This window comes from Cyprinus carpio, chromosome A7, assembly GCF_018340385.1.
Source record: "Cyprinus carpio isolate SPL01 chromosome A7, ASM1834038v1, whole genome shotgun sequence".
Classification (NCBI taxonomy): domain Eukaryota; kingdom Metazoa; phylum Chordata; class Actinopteri; order Cypriniformes; family Cyprinidae; genus Cyprinus; species Cyprinus carpio.
Genome location: NC_056578.1, coordinates 23,497,373 through 23,518,211, shown reverse-complemented (window position 1 = coordinate 23,518,211; position 20,839 = coordinate 23,497,373). Strand labels below are relative to the sequence as shown.

Here is a 20,839-nt window from a genome sequence, read left to right as displayed (position 1 = left end):
GAATAAAATATACACTGCCTTAATCTTTTAGAAAATGTGATTTTCTGTTACTCCAAAATAATAAAATTGTCTTAAATAGATAGTTCTTCTGTACAACTTTTTCTCTGTTGTAAGTAAGTCATAAAAGTTTTGAAACACCATGAGGGTGAGTAAATGGTGACAAAATGTTTTTCATTTGTGGACTAGTTGAACTCCTGTTCAATCTTCAGAGGGTTCATACTCACGTCATAACCAGTGTCTCATCTCCAGGTTCGCTCAGAAGTCCATCCACAAACACAGAAGTGCTGGTGAAGTTGTGGATGCTCCATGTCTGTCCTTCATCTATGCTGAATCTAAGCCAAAACATGTGTTGTTATTAGCAGTACACATAAGGAAAACAAAGTTGTATATGATATCATACATCATATGACCTATTATAAGTCTCTGCTTTGAGTGAAGACATTTGTATTTTAGTTAACTGAACGTGAAACCCAGTATACACCTTTCAAAAAATCTTCTAAAATTAATTATACATGTGATACATCATTCATTTCTCTCTTTATGAAAATTCTGAACATACTGTTAGCTGAAAAATCACTCCATCTGCGTTGAATCTCACAGTGTGAACATGAGAGTTTGTAGGCTACAAGCCAGCATAAGCACTACAAGTTCTTAGCTTTACCCTGACAGAAGCAGTGTTTGTACTGCCAAGACTCAATGCCCGATGAAAGGCTTCAAGGCTTATGTGAGAGATTTCTCTTTGATCTTCATAGGTCTCCTCTTTACGCACATTTGTGAAGCAAGGTGAACTTGATATCTAGTATGTGAATCACTTCATATTACATGGGTGAAGAGCTGTCTGAGTGCGAAGGAAGAGATTTAGGCTGCTCAGGAACTCAGGGTGGTCTGAAGAGTCCTCCAAAGCCAAATGAGCTTCTTAAAGCGCTCACTCAAAGGATTACCAGCACAACCAGGTCAGCAAAAGCCAGGGAGGGAACGTCTTGAATCCCTGTTTTTCATACTAGTCTGACCCCGTTTACAGTGTTTACTACTCAGATTCTCTTTTTTACAAGTTCTTCTGTCAGTCTTTCTCATGTCAGCCACTGGGTACATTTGTGTTTAGTTGAGCTTTTGAGTTTAAATACTTAGAAATGATGTCCAGACATTACATTACAGAAAAAATTAATAAAACTGATCTTACTTGAGTATTTTTAAAGGGATTGAAGTGTCCTTAATGGCCACAATGACACCGCCATGATCCAGATAAAGAATGTGATGCTCTTCTTCAAAAACCTACAGTGAGCAAATGAAAAAAGCTCTTGAAGGCATTTTAAGTTCATCTTCATAATTGTCAATCAAAATTAAATGTCATTAGAGAAAAATAGAGCTGAGCAAATGAAAGGCAGCAACAATCTCGAAAACCAAGGGACATTAAGACAGAGAAATAAGTCAGCCACATACTGAGTGCTGAAACGGCAGCAAAAGAGAGGGTGTCAAATGAAACTGGGCAGAATGGGAACAAGAGGAACAGAGATCTGAATTCAGTGAGCAAACCGAAACCAAGTCTATTGGGAAAGGTGGGTGTTAAATACAATGAGCAAACCTAAAGAGTTGTGACAAGTCACAGAAGAAGCTATAATGAAGCATTTTCTGACACCAAAAAGTCATTATAAAACAAGATTGCAGACCATTAGTGTCTTTTCTGTGTTGATTCTCACCTGTCTCCAGGTCTTGCCACAGTCTGAGGTGATGTACATCTCCTCTTTATATTCAACCAGCTGAGACCCAAGGTTACCTGAAGAGAAGATACACACAGAATATCTCCACATAAATACAAAGAGGAAGAGGGTGTCTTTAATTTTCTTTTTAACTTGAGGCGACGCAGCAATTTCCTCACTTTGTTTAATTTTAGGAGAGGAGGAGGAGGAGACGTGAGCGAGTTACATATAAAAAGACTGAAACTGTAAGAAAACTGGAGGCTATTGTGGAGAACTAGTCAGAGCTGTACATTTTACTGAGGAAGTGCACAATAATCGCAAGAGAAAGCAGGATTTTGGAGACTCTGTGCTTACTGTCTGCGGTGTATGTACATATACATTTATATGGTGAGGTTCGTGAGAACAAGCTGCAATGTGTTTAAAACCAGAGACTACTCAGGTGTTTGTTAGTAAGTGAAATAAGTCAAGAGTGTACAAGTCACTGTGACTCTGTGTGTGTGTGTGTGTGTGTGTGTGTGTGTGTGTGTGTGTGTGTGAGTGTGTGTGTGTGTGTGTCTGTGTGTGTGTGTGTGCGTGTGTGTGTGTGTGTGTGTGTGTGCGTGTGTGTGTGTGTGTGTGTGTGTGTGTGTGTGTGTGTGTGTGTGTGTGTGTGTGTGTGTGTGTGTGTGTGTGTGTGTGTGTGTGTGTGTGTGTGTGTGTGTGTGTGTGTGTGTGTGTGTGTGTCTGTGTGTGTGTGTGTGTGTGTGTGTGTGTGTGTGTGTGTGTGTGTGTGTGTGTGTGTGTGTGTGTGTGTGTGTGTGTGTGTGTGTGTGTGTGTGTGTGTGTGTGTGTGTGTGTGTGTGTGTGTGTGTGTGTGTGTGTGTGTGTGTGTGTGTGTGTGTGTGTGTGTGTGTGTGGTGTGTGTGTGTGTGTGTGTGTGTGTGTGTGTGTGTGTGTGTGTGTGTGTGTGTGTGTGTGTGTGTGTGTGTGTGTGTGTGTGTGTGTGTGTGTGTGTGTGTGTGTGTGTGTGTGTGTGTGTGTATGTGTGTTACATGTCTGTAACCCTGAGGAAATGGACAGACTTGATGACCTTGTGAACTGGCATTAGCTCTAGCCTTGGATTCAAGAACATTAATGTATTGTCTTCCTCAATTCCCCATGAACCCTGTGGCAAAAAAGAGCAAATATTTCATATATCTGTGCCTGCCTCCTTTTGTGCCTCAGTGTGGGCTCAATGGCAGTGTACAACATTCATAAATGGAAAAAGAAACAAGGTTTCTTTTTCTCATTTTCTTCAGATGGTACATCACATTTCATTTTTCCCCTTAACAATATTTCTCAGCAATCCTTTTCTTTTTTGTGAAGAGACAGTCTGCTTTCACCATTTCCCTAAGCGTGGTGTAGTGCAGATTTGGATCTGGATTATAATTATTCCTTGTAATTGAAAAGTTGAGGAGTACAGAGCCTCATTTGATTTGAGTTTTTAGACTCCTAACAACTATGGTGACGATGCTGATGTGTAACAGTTGTCATGGAGACTGACCTGCGCCCATTATGAGGCCTGGGGCAGAATCTTTAGTGTGGACCGTTCCAGATACGTACGGGTTGTCAGCCCATCGCAAATGGAGATGGAGGTGACAGTCAGGCTAGGAAGAGACAAAAAAAATATTATTCTCTCTGACTTTTTTTTTTTTGTTTGTTTGTTTTTTTGCACTTTGGTGATCATGACAATCTGATTACCCAATAGATGCACCAACAACCAGTGTTTTACATAAGGTTTGCACTTAGCAGAGAATCTAGACTCACTGAAAAACACACAAAACTTGCTTTACCACACACTAATAACAGTCTAAGTTTTACAGTAAGCAGACCATAATTCAAAACCACATCACAAGTCGTACTACATAATGTTCTTGGAAAAAAGATGAATCAGAGCATGAATATACAGCATATTTAAGGTGCCAAAAACCTCAACAGGCTGGCAATAAGTGATTGGTAAGTGAGGAGGAGAAGAGAACAATGAGAAAAAAGACATGACAAACAGACGGCTAAGAGATGAATATATGAGAAGGGTTGGCTAGACAGACAGGAAAGGAGAGAGAAGTCGATATATATCCTTTCAACTTGTGATTTATATCTTATTTCGCCTTGTTTGTTTGCCAGAAACCATATTTGTGTCTTAATTAATGCCAAGCTACCAGTCACAGTATTTAAAATGGGCATTTATAATGATTCATATCATCTCTAGCTGTGTGTGTGTGTGTGTGGAGGGGGGGGGGGGGGGGGGGGGGGGGGGGATTGATGACTCAGATGGTTCTTTTTTTTTCTCTCATGAGAGAGCAGCAGGACCAGTGCCTGCTCTGCCCACCAACCCTCTACTGAAAACAGCAGGAGATGAGTTAGATTGAGGGGTCAATGATTTTATGTCTGTGTCTGAGACAGTTGCGGTACAATCTTCCTGAACAGGAAAAAAGCTGAGTGTGGGCTGGATATATATCTGAAGATGTATAATGAATTAAAGTCACGATTTTGTTGGTATGAATATGAAGGGAAAATGACATCTGCACAATTATTTTTAAATCAAATGTGGAGTTTGCATTATAGTTTTTAGTTTGTGAGTATGTTATGTACGCTTCCATTCAAAAGTTTGGGGTCTGTAAGAGTTTTTTAATGTTTTCGAAAGAAGTGTCTTTTGCTCACAACAGCTGCATTTATTTGAGTGAAAATACAGTAAAAGAGGAATGTTGTGAATTGTATTACAATTTAAAACAACAGTTTTCCTATTTTAATCTTTTAAAATGTAATTCATTCCTGTGATGGCAAAGCTGAATTTTCATCATTCATTACTGCAGTCTTCAGTGTCACATGATCCTTCAGAAATCACTGTAATATGCTGTTTTGGTGCTCAAGAAACATTTCTTATTGTTATCAATATTGAAAACAATTGTGCTGCTAAATATTTTTGTAGAAACCATTATATATTTTTTTCAAGAATCTTTGATAAATAGAAAGTTCAATAGAACAGCATCTGATTTATAAATATTCACTTTTTATTAATTGAATTAGTTTTGAATAAAGGTATTAATAAAAAGTATTACATTTCTTTTCTAAAAAAATATTATAATCTTAGTAACCCCAAATGTTTGCACAGTAGCTTACTGAATGAATATTTTATGTAAATAATATGTTTGAGAATCCAACTATTAACTGAAAGGTCTAAAAAGGGGCCTAAAATCAAAACTAAAACAGTGATTATTCTGCTTAACTTTCATTGTCCCCAGAAAGGATTTCTCAAATTCAGTCCTACACAAATAAAATGGGTGCAGCCAGACTAGAAGTAATTTAGTACTGATAGATACATAGAAATAATGCAAAAGACCATTTTAAAAGTTGTGGCTTAGTGGTTAGAGAGTTTGACTCCTAACCCTAAGGTTGTGGGTTCGAGTCTTGGGCCGGCAATACCATGACTGAGGTGCCCTTGAGCAAGGCACCGAACCCCCAACTGCTCCCCGGGCACCGCAGCATAAATGGCTGCCCACTGCTCTGGGGGTGTGTTCACGGTGTGTGTGTGTACTTTGGATGGGTTAAATGCAGAGCACGAATTCTGAGTATGGATCACCATACTTGGCTCTATGTCACTTCACTTTTAATAGCTGGATTGGAAACTGAAATGAGGAACGAGCAGACATATTTACCTGCTTGCAGCTGACAGGTTTGCCATTCATATCAGATGTGGGAGGAGCCAGTGGTTCCCAGTCTCTGCCTTTATTGTAGGTGATGAGAGTCATCACTTTTCCATCTACTTTTTGATTGGCTAAGAATACGCCCTTGATGCCACGAACCTGAAAAACACACACAACAAAAAGATGTGGCAGAGTTACTTGACATCAGAAGCAGTCACACCCAATTTTTATGTGTGTGTTTTTGAAGTGTTATAGGTAAAGGTCTCTAAAAATGTAAACTTTACCACAGCTGAGCAATTTTTAGTTCATTATGCAAAAAGTAGGATGTAAAGCTCACACTTCCTTGTTTTACAGAGGTACTTGTGGGGTGAAATGCTGACCTCTAAGATGTCAATGAGGACATTCTCTTCAGGCTGCTTGGTGCTGCAGACGTTCTCCAACACAATGGAGTAATAGACTCCTTGTGGATCTGACTGGTAGAGGTTGTACGTGTCTGTCTGATACCATTCCTGCAGAGCCAGGAATACCTGATTCTCGTCTGTACTCACAATTTGCACATCCTGCACAGAAAGACAAAAACAAAGAAAAGAAGAAAAATACCACACAAGGAGGTTAGAACCACATGTAAAGATAAAAGTGAAATAAGTTTTAGTTTTCTCGGTACAAATAATTAACATCACAATTCGTTTGGGTTTGCGTCTTTGTGTGAAGGGAGACACAAAAGCTGAATGCTTAGACTTACAGGTGCATCTCAAATTAGAATGTTGTGGAAAAGTTAATTTATTTCAGTAATTCAACTCAAATTGTGAAACTTGTGTATTAAATAAATTCAGTGCACACAGACTAAAGTAGTTTAAGTCTTTGGTTCTTTTAATTGTGATAATTTTGGCTCACATATAACAAAACCTCACCAATTCACTATCTCAACAAATTAGAATATGGTGACATGCTAATTTAGGCACAAAGATGCCCCCAGCTGAATTCATTCATAAGAAGTTAAGTGAAGAGCTAGCAAAGTCCCTGAAGTGCTGAGTAGCTTTAATGTGCTTCAGAGACTACGACTATTTCTCACTTATGTCCCACTAACAGCAGTTAAGAGGCACTGAACCCCCTCTGTGAGAGGTCAGTTACACAACACCTGTTTGCTCTGAGAATTATAAAAATGGAATAGGGAAGATAAGAATAAAGTAACACGCTTAAAGTGAATCTGTAACTACTTGTGTGTATGCATGTGCATATAGACCAACACACACCGTACATGCAGCTTCTATATAAAGAATGATTTTAAGCACAGAAATCTTTCCAAGAGGCTTTCTATGTAATATGTCTTATATCAGCTTCAATAAAGTCATCCTGGAAATTTCTACTTATGGGTTTCAAAAATCATTATTATGATGTGCTTTCAAATGATTTGGATAAGAATTAAATCAATTTGCCAGAAAATGTCATATTTCTCTTTCTTTTTCACTTTCCAAAATTGCAAGAAGTTTTTCTAATGCAACATAATGATGAACATTAGTTGTATAACTGGTGTTGCATCTGTATATTTTATAATTCTTGTGGTGCCACAGAGCTTGACAGAAAAGGTGGTCTGGTCTGTTTCCTCATAACCGGGTAAATGGGTTGTTTTCTGCCAAGATTTATCACTATTTTTCATCAAAACACACAATGCCTGCAAACAAAATGGTACCATAAACATTCACAATTCCAACTTATTTTGATCAATGACCCAACTCGGAAAGTCTTGGCTTAAAGATAGTTTAGAGTGAAGAAAAAACAAAACAAAACAACATTGAAAAAACTCTTCCACATCACTCTAAAAAGAGACTTCTAATCAGGGCCGCTGCTGGCCAAATGGATGCTCTAAGCAGAATGGTATTGTTGTGCCCCCTCCTTCAAAAAAAAAAAAAAAAAAACCCTACTATAAAGGGGTCAAAATAGAACTTTAACAAAATATAAAATTAAATAAATAAATTGTAATGAAATTGTATTATTTATAAATTACAATTGTAGCTTAGTAAGAATTTATAAGACTGATTTGTAAGATTGATTTTAAAGTCTCAAGCATTCAGAAATCACACAAAATAAAATTAAGCAGTTTTACTACGATAAAACCATGGTTAATTTTGGTAATGGTTGCGATGTCCAAATGTTTTTGTTGAAGAAATTAAAGAGGCTGTAGCATTTCTATTGCAAAAAGGTGGCCAAAAATAAAAAATTAAGTGGATATTTGAATGAAATGTTTGGTCAATATTAAACAAGCATTTGATCGTCCTGTAAGTGTAACAATAGCAGTTACCGGACCTTTGGTGCCCTTCGCAGCCATTTGTAATAATGCAAATTGTTTATTTTGTATCACACTATGTATTTTAACAGTGTTATTTAATGAAACAATATGATTATTATTAATTAACCAATCATTTATTGGCTCATTGTTTTTATATAATACATTTTAAGTCATGAAAACTAGAATATTAAGTCAGATGCGTTGTTGGTGGTGGTGAAATTATTACCGAAATTAAAACACGTTACTAACGGCGACAGTCAAAAAAGTTTCACAGGATTATGAATGTAGCTGCCTGAATGTGATGAACGGGCTTAATCTTGGGCTTTTTTATTTTTCTTTTCTCTGCGCCGGACTGCGCTGATTTTTTTCCCTGATATAGCCTATATTTTTCCATTAATTATATGATAAATGATCATTTGTATTAGATGCCAACATGAAGTGAGAGTGACCGTGGGCGCAGATGCTGGAATGGCGCGTTACGTGTGCTTATACCACCTATTGTGTTCATCATAAAATGCATTTTTTATAATTATATATATATATATATATATATATATATATATGTTAATATTTAGATTTTTATTTATGTATATATGTATGTATATATATATGTTAATATTAACAGAACAAAAAAAAAAGTTTAAAAAGTTTTTTTTTTCTTTTACTTGTTTTTTTGGGGGGGTGGTGCCCCCCCAGGAACGCAAACTGCGTACTCTGCATATAGGGAGCAGCGGTACTGCTTCTAATCCTGTTTCATCCCTATGTTCTCTTCCTTCCTAAAATATCTTTCTATATTCACACACAAACACTTCTGAAAAGTACCAATTTCCCCTGAAGACTTAGAGTATTCTGATGAAATGAAAGCAAATTTCAGAGAAGCTCTTATATAGAGTGGATTGTAAATGTGTACATGGCTTTACAGACATTATTTCAAATTGAATTTACCCTTTTACAAACCAGGAGGTTCATGACGACATCTGGAAATAAGCAATCACAAATTGTAATAGCTGAGTGATTGCTTCCATGTTAGCTATTTAATTTTTCGATCAGATTTGGACATGGTACTGAACACGCCTCTTGTCTAGAACTGCAATGTAATTCCTATCTCTTGATTTGGGGTCAAATATGAACAGCTCAACATGTTTTAGTTAGTAGTGAATTAAAATTTTAACAATGAGGTCATCTTCCCATCAAGGCTTACACAAGACAGTGAAGTCATCGCTGTTAAACATTGCTGCTGTAAGTTCCCCTGGAGAGAGTGTAAGTTTTAAATGTGGATTATAAGATCATCGAAATCAGCACACAGACAGTAACAAGAACAACAGAGCAAGAGGATTAAAAGAGGAAGCTGTAAGTGAAGCACTTAATTTTCATTTTTTTAAGTCTTACATTTTCTTGGCTTGTCTTTGTCTATCATACTGTGAGACGGGACACTCAGGTCCCCAGTACTGATAGCAGCACTATCAGAACTTAAGACAGCACTATCCATCTGTCTCTGACAGCGGGCACAGGACCCCTATCAGCCAAGACACAGCTGCAGGACATTTGTGGCTCTGCCAACAGCCACAATCCCTGAGTGCATTATCAGCAGGCCGACCGAGTGTCTAAGATAGAAGGATGGGATAGGTAACTAGTAAAGGATGGATGGAAAGACAGGAAATCTGTAAAGAAAAAAAGAAAAGAAATGAAATGAAATGGGATATTAACATTCCAGCAGAATGTTTGCTTTTTTTCTGTGTCTGGTGGTTTAATTGTGCTTCAGTAGTGGTGCATTTGAATTCTGGTCATGCGGTTCCATTCTTGAAGCAGAGAAACAGGTCTTAATTGGCCAAAATCAATAATATTGTTTCTTTATGTAAAAGAGCACTGGATCCTGTGATTTTGTGTGGTTCATGGGCGAATGCAATTTGACTGCAATACCAACATTTATCTAAGATGAAACATTTAAAGCAGGCTTGCAAAATTAGAGATGCATCACAAAGTTACATTTTCCAGAATGGCGTCGTTTCTCACGTGCACTTAATGATTGGAGATCAAGTTGATTGAAATGTGCCTCTTGAAATTTGACACACCAATGTTATTTTTTCATTTTAGATGGGCTCAATTCCATGCTGAAACACTAAATGGCAAACATCTTCTTTAAAGGGACAGACAACCCAAAATTGAAAATTCTGGCATCATTCAATCAACTTTTTTTTTTCTGTTCTGAAAAACACACAATCCTTCTGTGTTCCACATGTATCAAGTCATGCAGGTTTTGAACTATAAGGGTGAGTAAATGATGATACAATGTTCATTTTTGGGTGAACTACCCCCCCCCCCCTTTATAAAAAGCAGCATAATAGCTATTCATTTCCTTCATCTTTAGCTCTTCATATATAGCAAGCTTTACTTCATGCAAAATTTTGAAAAAAATAAGCAAACAAACAAACAAAAATTATTTGAGATGATTTTTAAAATCAGAAAAATTAAGGATGAAAGGGGACAAAAGAAAGGAAGAAGTGGAGCTTAGCTATTTAGTGCCCTAGGTATGTTACAACAAACAAATTGTCCCACCGGAGACAAGGACCATCATTAATCCATAACATAAAGAACTGAACTTCAGGAGAGATCTGAGACTGCACACTGGAATTGGGCTTTGCATTTTTCAAAAGGTTTTCAATTATTCACTGTGGAAAATATGGGCACAACATCAGCCAACCCCATCTCTCTCACACACTCCTGCTCTCTTCTGGGTTCTTGAACCGGGTGTCTAAAATTTAACCTATCTGCTCAGTCAAGCGACAAGCGACTAAAAGAGCAGATCAAGGCGGGTCTAGAGAGGGGAAAAAAACAATATTGCTTTAACCCACAAAATGACACCACAAAAGTCACAAAAACCCTTGCATATGCACTGAACTAATAAACGTATAGCAAGTTCAACTTCTACAGTAATTAAATCAAAGCTTTTATCCTTTGCCACTAAGACAAATGCCTGGTAATCTAGGGCAACTTTTTTAGTAGTACTCTTACACTTTTCTCTCTCTCTTTCACTCTGTCACAGTGAATCAGTGGTTGGCAAAGTTACAAATGCCATTGACAGCAGCTGCCCTACAGCCTCTCTCCTTTCCCTTCCTCTCTTTCTTTGAGGTGAAATATACATGAAGCAGGCCCCTCTGGTCTCCACTCCAATCAATGTTATTCAATTACAGTCAGCCAGCATTTTACTGAAGCACTCCCTTGGGTTAGAGCCACAGACAGCCTGGTCAGTCATCAGCTGTTACCCTTAGCCAGCTGTCTTCTTTCGCCGACATATTACTGCCATACATCACGGCTCCTCAGTAGGTTAAACCCACATCTGAGTTGTAATGGTGTAGTGTTTCAAAAGACACCAACTGTGCTCTTCAGTTCATATAAATTGCTGCAATACGTCATAGTTAGTCTCCGGCTTTAAAGTGAAATCCACAATAGCTAAAGTTGATAAAAGAACAATAACCACCTTCAAACAGTAATTCACATTCAGTACATAGTTCATGACAAAAACAGCAGTAACTTCAGACACAAAACTAAACACGTATATGATGCTGCTACAGTAGATGTTAGTAAAAAGCACCAAAATGAATCTTAGGATATTTCATATTTATGCTCCAGTTTCACTGTTTGTTTCACTCCATTTGTCTGTGTTTGCAAGTTTTGGACAGGCTGACAGTCTGTGCATTAGTGGTGGGTATTTTTCAGTGACTATTACATCAAATAGGTGGCACCAGTAGGTGGCAACAAGTGACTGTCTTTGAAACAAGTGAGTCATTGAATCATTTATTTCACCAACTTGTTCAGACTCACTGATTCATTTAGCAATTAAACTTCATGATTCAGTCATTGAATCATTTACTCAACCAATTTGTTCAAAAACGCTGATTTATTCAGGAACATAACATCACTGCTACGTTATTCTGCTTTTACCTTTTAACTTTTTTTTTTTGCAGCAGCAGCAATAATATACTGGCATTAATCTAAAAAGGTAATTTAAAAATGACTAAATATTAACCTCTTAGTTTTATCCAATATTAACTTAATATTAACTTGTTTATTGAACTGCTATATAAAAGCAATATCACACTTTCCATATGTTGTTGATTTGAATTCTAAAACAGCAATCTTGATATTTGTGATATTGCTTAATTTACAGTGATGTGATTGAATGAGACTAAACAGCAGAAAGTTACAACTATATTTTAAACAAACAATATGGAAACCCATTTATGATATTAAATATCACTTTGCATTACATTTATGCTGAATAATTAGCACAAGGAATACAACCCAAAATTGCACACAAAAGTGATTTCAGAGTAAATATTGGTCATTTACCAGCCACATTTCTGAGGACCGTACCTTTGGGAGGGCATATTTAGGGAATCTCATCTGAACAAATTCATTTCTTCGGTATGACACATAATACTTGGTTCGATTTCCTGTAGTTACCTAAAAAAAAAAGAAAAGAAAGAAAGACGGTATGTTTTTATTTCACTATCCCAATTTTGAGACAATTCACTCTCACTTTCCTATTCATCCTCTTCGATCTCAATTTACAATGTCGATTTTATATTATTATCCCAACAGATTCAGTCTCTACTAGCACTGAATCAAAAGCTCTGTCTGTTGGTCTCTATGGTTCACATAAATTGTGTCCAGTGTGCAACAGCATGACTCTTTGACCGAACACAAACATTTCACACATTGTAGTCCTGTTTCTCAAGGGCATATCTGAATTCCTTTTCAACAGCTGCAATCCCTTCAAAAAACAACTGAGCAGGTGAGGGGGGAGTGAGAGAAATTAATACAGAACGAGCAAATGTCCTTGAGTTATTGGCTAATTATAAAAGATCAGAAAAAAAAAGAAAAAAAATGTTGGTTGCTTTTTATGTTGGTTAAACACCCAGAGTACTGCAGGTGCATGGTCCTTGCTCTGCTATATGTATTTATGTATTTACTGTATGGCATTCTATAATACTTGATTCGGATCGGTCAATCGTGACATACAGTAATTTTTGAATAACGACTGGAAAACTGTGTAACTGGCTGTTGTCCCTGGCAACAGATTTTTACTACATAGCTGCCTCTAGTTAATAAAAACTCAGTTATTTATCTGGCAAGCAGTCATGTAATAAATGGCATTATGTGCATTCAGATGACCAATATGACAAAATAATCCCTTCTAAGCTAATACAAGACCCTGACCAGTGTTTATTCGGCCTGGCTGAAAGTGCCAGTTAAGCATTGCTTTTAACTGAAGTAACAGTAAAGCAGTTTATAATGTTAATGAATTTAATCCTAAAAAATATACTGCCACAAAAATACTACGCATTTTCAACATTTTTAAAATTGATGATAATAAGAAAAGTTTCTTAAGCAGCAAATCAGCATATTAGAATGAAGCATGTGGCACTGAAGACTGGACAGGAGTATTTTACAATATATTAAAATTGTAATAATATTGTAATAATATTTCACAATATTACTATTTTACTCTGTTTCTGATAATAAATGCAGCTTTGATGAGCATAAGAGACATTCCGACCTTGAATTTTTGATGTTAGTGTATATTGTGGTAGTGTGTATATGATATATAATATTATAATATATAAGGGGATAATCTACTGTACTCTCTGATGTGTGAATGGATCTTTCCAAATAAATGTGTACATTCATCATATGTAAAGACATTTAACATCATTTTACCTTCACAAATATGTGTTCATCTTGCACTGAGAGGGAATTGTGGTCAATCTTCCCCAAGAACTGTGCTGTCACCATTTTATCAGAGCAATTTTGTATGAGACATGTTACATAAAGGTAACCTGGTGAAAGACAGAAAAACACACACGTAAAGAGGGTTAGAGGAAGAGTAAAGATTACAATTTGACTTTCAAAAGTTCTTTTTAATTCTCTCTGATCATAAAGCTTTTGTAAGTGAGTGTTTAGAAGCTATTCCAAAGGTGAATGGAGTGAGAAATATCTGCAAAAAAAAAAACAAAAAAAACATGGAGCTCTTAACAATATTAGCTGAAGTTGATTCTCACTGGGCACACTATTTTGCTTTAGAATGGCAGGAAATTAATTATGGGAAAACAGTGTTGAGGTGCCCTGTCGACGTGGCCTTTCTGTTTAGAATCTCACACAATAGCTGGCTCAGCAACCTCTACAAAACACACACACACACACACACACACACATATAAACATAGATAAAAAAATGACAACCAATTGGAAAATTATGAAAAAATTAGATGAGACTGCATACTCCAAAAATCATGGCCAAAGGTTACATATCAAAGTGGGGAACTTAATTGCTATTCTCATAATGTTGTTTCCTCTCATTCTCTGTGGTTTTATATTTTGTTATTAATTTTAGGCAAACAAATGGGCATACTACTTCACTGAAGAGGACGAATGGTTAATCAAAGCATTACAGCAGAGAAATTCATTAAAAAGCAATTAGAATGGCTGAACAGTTTGCTTCTGTCTTCTGTCACACAAGGTCAGATGTGCGCACACACACACACACACACACACAACACATCCAATGAGAGGCTGAAGGAGCCACTGAGCTGAAGAAAAAAACACTTGAGGTCTGCATCTGTCAGTGTGACACAAACCCAACAGATACACAACTGAAAGTTCATTCATCAGAAGAAGGACTTAATGTATGTGTCCAGTGGGATTTTCTTATACTGGTTAGACACAACTCTCACCTCCCTTAGGGGTTGAGTGTATGTGTTCGTAGGTTGCAATGTGACTGTCAGGTGACGTTTAACCTTCACTGGCTTGAGTGTGATGGAGCTCTGTGCAACAGTTTGCATCTGCACGTCTAGTCTCTTTCACACACACAAACACACAAGTCTCACAAACAGCTCAGCCAGGAGGAATTTTGTTTGAATGAGGCAAAACTGAAACCCTAAACATCCCATCTGCCCTTGTTTGCAGAAGTTTGACATGGTAATGTAAAACTGAATTGAAATGTGCTGTTCTATAAACACATGAGCTCCCTTACCACCACTGATGTCTTGAATCTCCATATGAACCAAATCAGGATCCACATCCACCCCGGTCACGGCCCTTAAACAAAGCATACACTTAGAATGTAGTTAGAGAGGATCAAACAAGATTGGCTCACACACAGAAGGACATCTCAAAGGGATAGTTCACTCCAAAATTACAATTCTGTCATCATTTGCTCACCTTCATGTTGTTCCGATGACATTATTTAACAGAAAAGGGGAAACTCTGAAGACTTTCCTCTCACACAAAGACCTCAAATATAGGGCATAACTTTTTTTTATGATACTTTTTTTGTGCATTTGTGTCCTTATTGAAGCTTGAATGCTTGTAAACACACACAAAACAGTAACCAGTGACAGTTTTCAGAATTCCACCTTTTGTTTTCCGTAGAATAAAAAAGTGAAATAATAGTAAATGAGTAAATTATGACAGAATTGATGTCATTTTTGGTTTAACCATCCCTTTAAAACATCCCCTTAGCAGAATCTTTTCAACCACACAGACAAATACAAAGTCCTTGGTTTCAAGGAATGCAGACAGCTCACTGTCTTTTGTTTAGTTGTGTTAAAGACAATTGTTTGGAGGTTACTAAGCTGCTCAGTGAAGTTCTAGCTCAGTAAATCTGCACAAAACCTACATTATTTGCAGGTATTTTAACAAGCAGGAAATTAACAGAACCTTTTAAGAAAGTGTGTGTTGATTTGCATTAGTCAACTCAATCACTCGGTCACCTGTCACGAAAAGTTCAGACTTCATGCGTTCCATTCAGAGTTCAGAAATTACACTGATGAACCCGATCGTGACAAAATAGTAATGCTATCTGTCAGGATGTCCTGCCAATGGTTAGGGTGAGGGGTTAGTCTTTGTTTCAGCATTGTGTGGCCAATCAGGACTTTGACTGACAAGATCAATGAAATCGGCTGCTGGGAGAGGTTTGCACTTAACTGGCTTAGGAAAAAAAAATAAAAAATTATGTTAATGTATATATCAGACAGTGTAATTTTCAGCATTTCAGCTGGAAAATAATGGTTAAAAAAATAAAAAATATTTACAGCAGCATAATGGCTACATAATCTTGCTTCACAATGATTTATGGCAGATTACTTGACCTTCATGTCTCAACATCATATAATAAGTTGCAATGAGCTCAAGACTGCTCTCCTGACCACAAGGTACAGACCACCCTCCCAGACAGCATCCCTGTCCATTAAAGCCACACTGATTTATGATCTTTCCTCTCCAGACCTCCTCTTCTGTTGTTTTATGAGCGAGGCAGCAGACAGGGAGGACAAGAGAGACACAACCCTCACTATGAACTGATTCTGTCGCGACTTCTGAGGCAATTCTCTGAGATGTTTTAAAGAGGTTTGGAGACAGTAGAGAGGTAAGGGGTCTGACCCTTATTAAACCCCCTGCTGCTGGGGAATAGAGTAAAAACAGCTTCAGATTTACAGTGTCTTTGTAAAACCTCCAGCCATATAAAATGTGCTGGATGGGGTTTATTATGGCAGATGCTGACAGGAGCTGACTTTTTCATCTTTGATCACTATCAACCACAGACAAACTATACAGAATTGTATATTGTGTATGTGAATCTGGTAAAGTGTGCTGTGAGGATGGCACGCAAGCAGAAGACAGGCAAAAGATCTGGAAAAAGAGATCAAAAAAAAGAGAAAGAGAGGGTCGGACAGAATGACTGGTTGGGGTGGAGAAATAAAACACTTCTGTACAGGATTTCAATGCCAGCTGTGGTAGCAGTGAACCACAACCAGAGAGCGGAGGAATGGAAAATGAAAAAATGGGTTGAATTCCACTAAGAAGGTGGAAGAAGAGAAAGAGGGAATGGAGAGGATAAAAGATTTAAAAGAAAGTCTCAGAGGGCAATGTAAAGTAAAACAAACCAGCACTGACACCCAGAAAGACTTACTTTCTTCTGTGGAAAACACAAGAATGTCAAAGCTGCTCTTTTCCAGTAAAGTTAAATGGTGACCATGGTCATCAAGCAACATTTTAAGCGAATAACAGCTCATATCTTAGTCTGTTTCCCATCATATGTCATCAGAAGTCTTAAACACCACCTTTACAATGTTTTTTGTGTAGCTTTAAAGTCCCTCATCCCCACTGTATGGAAGACAACAGCTCAGACATTCTGCTAAATAGCTGATTTGATTTTCCACAGAAGAAAGTCATACAGGTTTGAAACAACATGAGGTTACTTTAAGTAGTGTAGAATGACTTAAAAAAAAAATTCACCAGAAAACTCTGTCTTTAGTAACACGCTCCTGTAGCTGAGTCCATTTGTGACCCAGATCGGTGGAGATATACAGCTGAAAAATAAAGAAAGACAAAATAAATCACTATTTACTGTCACTGGATGCTTGAAGCAATGGTCATAACATTGATTTTTAGACTGGATTAGATTAAAACATGCTTTTCAGGATCATGAGAATTAGATGAGTAATTCATTGTATATTCATTGTATACTGTATATAGTGTGTGTGTGTGTGTGCATCTGTCCCCAATTGATCATTCTTATAATGAGAATATATTATTCACCACTTGCATGGGAAATACCCATCAAACTGCACCATAACAGCACACACAGACAAATACACACTTTTCATTGTCTTTTCCATTTAATCTCAGAGATGATAAATGCAGCGTGTTGCAAGCAGTGTCTAGAGGTTTTAGCAATTCATCAACTGCACATAAACAATCACGCACGCACACACAGATCTTGCCTCGTTGCTCACCCAGCCATTAACAATGTAAACATGCTCTTTAGCGAGAGACAACCATGGCCTGAAGGCCAAACAGTGCTGCTCATAACTCTAATAATGAGGATGCCAATATGCTGGAGAGCAAAAAGTATAGCCATAAACAAAGCTGGGTGAGAAATGTGTTGAGAACAGTTGGTCAAGGCATTCAGCCGAGACCTAAATCATTAATACTGAAAAGGCCACAAAGACTAATTCAGGCAGTTAAGCCTGACAAGAAAATCTACAAACATGCAGCTGGAATTAAGACATATTATGGTGTTGTGAGCAACTTGTTTGAAGCTGCCCAAAAACACTGACTTCAACTGGTGTCATTAATAGTCATTTACTCGACTGCATTAATCTGTGTTGACCAACACTTTCATCACTGACCTTCGCCTCCTTGCTGTAAGCCAAAAGTTTGTCTTCCTCAGATGGATGGAAGAGGAGTGTATCTACAGTGAAGGAGACAGGCTGCCGTTGAAAGGATGAACCCTCATCTGTGCTGATGAAGAGCATCTGGTCACGTTCATTGATGCTGGAGCTCACCAAGATCACCTAAAATAACACAATGTCTTCAGTGACTGCATGTCAAGAGTCAAGATGTATGTTTGTTAGTGCTTCATGAACATTTTATTAAAGTCCAATATGTGCAATATTTTACTTTTTATATGTACAACATAATATATATATATATATAATTGCAGTTTATGTTTATATTACATTTACATATTTATATAGACATTATAGTGTATTTTTTGTCATCTAGCTATGCAGTATGATTCGTTCATTGTATTACAAAACCAGTTTTGGTTAAGTGTCACTTCCATTTATTTCTATAGTTTCAGATTTCTATTATATCTATTAGATTTTCTATTATATATGGCCAATTCTAATCTTAATAATCTATTTACTGTACAGTAAAGCTGTGAACTATATTATACTCTCTCTCTCTCTCACACACACACACACACACACACACACACAATTTAACCCACATGGGGCCTTCAGCCACTTCTTTAAGCACACTAATGTATATTTTCACTTTTTGTTGCCCAACACACACACAGTCTACAAATAAAAGATAAAGAGGACACATAAAGACAAAACAGATGTCAACATCTGTTTTTTAAAAAAATGCCTAGTATCCAGAATAACTTCTATGCCTCTGAATGTCCCAGAGTTTTGTGAATTCACCAAACAAATCTACCTTTTTTGTAAGCTGCAGTTCCTTTAACTACCTTTAAGTGGTGCTGTTGTCCAACCAACTGTGTACTGAAGCGTCTCTAACGGGAGGCAAGTTCACTACCTGCTACCAGAACTGAAAAACAAACTGGGATCCTCACAGGGACTGACAAACAGAGAGACTCTAAAAGGGATCTCTGTAAAGCAAGTTATCCATCCCAAAACAAAGACTCTAGGGGAAAAAAGGAAAGAATCTTCTCTCTGTAAAACTTCCCTCTTAAAGTAGTAACTCGCAGTGTTTAGCACAGAGCCCCCTTTGTGGTCTGTGGATAAAAGCCATCAAGCGACATCCTGTGACTGTCCCAGAGGAGTATGGTAGCTGGCAGGGCTGGAAGAGGCTATAGAGGCTGGTAAAACAACATGGGGCAGAATGTGGTGGCTGATGGCGCTTTAAGAGCGTAATCACATGTCTGCGATGATGTCTGACTGAATGAGGTTTTAGCAAATGTCTGTAGGTCATGTAATCAAGTTATAAGATAATCAGCTTAAAGATCTCCAACCAGATCCTCTTTCACAATAGGCAAGTGACATAGTGTCATTTAAGTAAAATCAAGCTTTGTATGTCAATTTCTGATTGGATGAAATGACAATGCAGATTTACACACACACAATCATCCTGCTTGTCTCAACATTCCTCTGAAATTGGCCTGTTCAAATGCTTTACCTTTACACAGCATTCATGAATGAGTCCACGTGATTGTATTGACCTAATTACTCATGCTAATGAACAGCGGTAATATTCATCATGCGACAAAACTCTGAATGAGTTGCTAATTCAAACACTCCACTGAGTCTTTCGGTGCAGTGGAACTTTGTAAACAGAGCAGCCAGCGAAAGGGACAAACACGTCTGAGTGTACATGTGTGTGTAACCGCTCTTACTCAATGCAGCTCTACTAATTTTGCTTTCCACCCAATTTCATATGCAAATTGGCAGTTTTGATTTCCAGTCAGTGCTGAGCGAGAAAATGAGAAGCACAGAGAGATGAAGAGGGGGAGAGAGTGAGAGAGGCCTGTTCTGTGCACCTGAGCTCAGCCACTGGAACAAAAGACAGACTTGAAGAAAACTGACTGCGGCAATGGCAAATTTTCAATACTCAACTGCACAAAGCCGAGGGAGAATTGTGGAGTGCTGTTTGAATGCTGAAAGCTTCTCATGAAACAACAGAGACCTGCTCGGGTTTGCATTCTGGCCTAGCTCTACCTGATGAACCTCTCAGAGAGAGAAAGAGAAATAGGATTCCTAGAAGAGATGATTCTCTTAGTGAGAGTCCTCAAACAGACAGTGGGGTCAAGAGTCATTAGTGGCACAGATTAAAGGCAAGTTCACAAGTCTGGCATCATTTACTCTTCCTCAAGTCATTCTAAACAGAAATGTGTATTGTTCTTTTAAACCAGTAAATCCGGTTCATAAAAGAGGTTTAAAAACAACAACAACAACAAAATATTCATTCACAAACCTGCCTAATGCATGAGTCTAGTCTCAGTGGTTTTTAAGTGAACATCTCAATGGAGTGAATATTAACTTAAAGGGATAGTTCACCTAAAAATTCTGTCATCATTTACTTGCCCTCATGTTGTTCCAGACCTAACTTTCTTTCTTCTGCAGAACATAAAAGAAGATATATTCATAGACAGTTGAATGTTTTGGTGACTACTGACTTCCACTGTATGGACATAAAAATAAAAATATGAAAATAATAATACAAAAAATAAATAAAAACACTTCTCAAATTCTCAGACATTACTCAAACTATTTTTCACTGAAGAAAGAAACTCATCAAAGAGCTTTGGAACAACATGAGGGTGAGTAAGTGATGACGGAATTTCCATTTTTTGGTGAACTGTTCCTTTAAAATTAAATTTTGTCCTCACACAAAGCTATTTTATGACTTGAAAGTCCTGAAATATAGCATTTGACTATGATCACTATGAACTGTCATTGAAAAATACATTTGTTTGCATACGGATTAAGCTAAGTGTGAGTAAATAAAGATTTGGGTGAACTATCCCTTTAAGAAAGGCCCTCTGCCAACAGGCAAGCTTGTGACATCACACATATACAGTAAAGGTCCCACCTCACTCTCTATTTCTCTCCAAAGTGGGAATATGGAAATATTCTCCCACACACATCAAACACTTTGAATAGACGT

At 37.5% G+C, this 20,839-nt stretch overlaps 1 protein-coding gene across 4 annotated transcripts in view; it reads right to left on the bottom strand.

Moving 5' to 3' along the window:
* LOC109107397 (VPS10 domain-containing receptor SorCS2-like) overlaps nucleotides 1-20,839 on the bottom strand; it is a 163,892-nt gene that overhangs the window by 12,194 nt on the left and 130,859 nt on the right. For all 4 annotated transcript variants that reach the window (XM_042760496.1, XM_042760498.1, XM_042760497.1 and 1 more), the window contains exons 4-14: nucleotides 17,836-18,000; nucleotides 16,940-17,013; nucleotides 14,679-14,743; nucleotides 13,368-13,486; nucleotides 12,021-12,110; nucleotides 5,740-5,919; nucleotides 5,372-5,518; nucleotides 3,220-3,322; nucleotides 1,698-1,774; nucleotides 1,181-1,272; nucleotides 225-332 (exon numbers count right to left, since the gene is read on the bottom strand). In XM_042760496.1, the coding sequence (XP_042616430.1) occupies nucleotides 225-332; nucleotides 1,181-1,272; nucleotides 1,698-1,774; nucleotides 3,220-3,322; nucleotides 5,372-5,518; nucleotides 5,740-5,919; nucleotides 12,021-12,110; nucleotides 13,368-13,486; nucleotides 14,679-14,743; nucleotides 16,940-17,013; nucleotides 17,836-18,000 (1,220 nt within the window). The remainder of the gene's footprint in view (nucleotides 1-224; nucleotides 333-1,180; nucleotides 1,273-1,697; nucleotides 1,775-3,219; nucleotides 3,323-5,371; nucleotides 5,519-5,739; nucleotides 5,920-12,020; nucleotides 12,111-13,367; nucleotides 13,487-14,678; nucleotides 14,744-16,939; nucleotides 17,014-17,835; nucleotides 18,001-20,839) is intronic.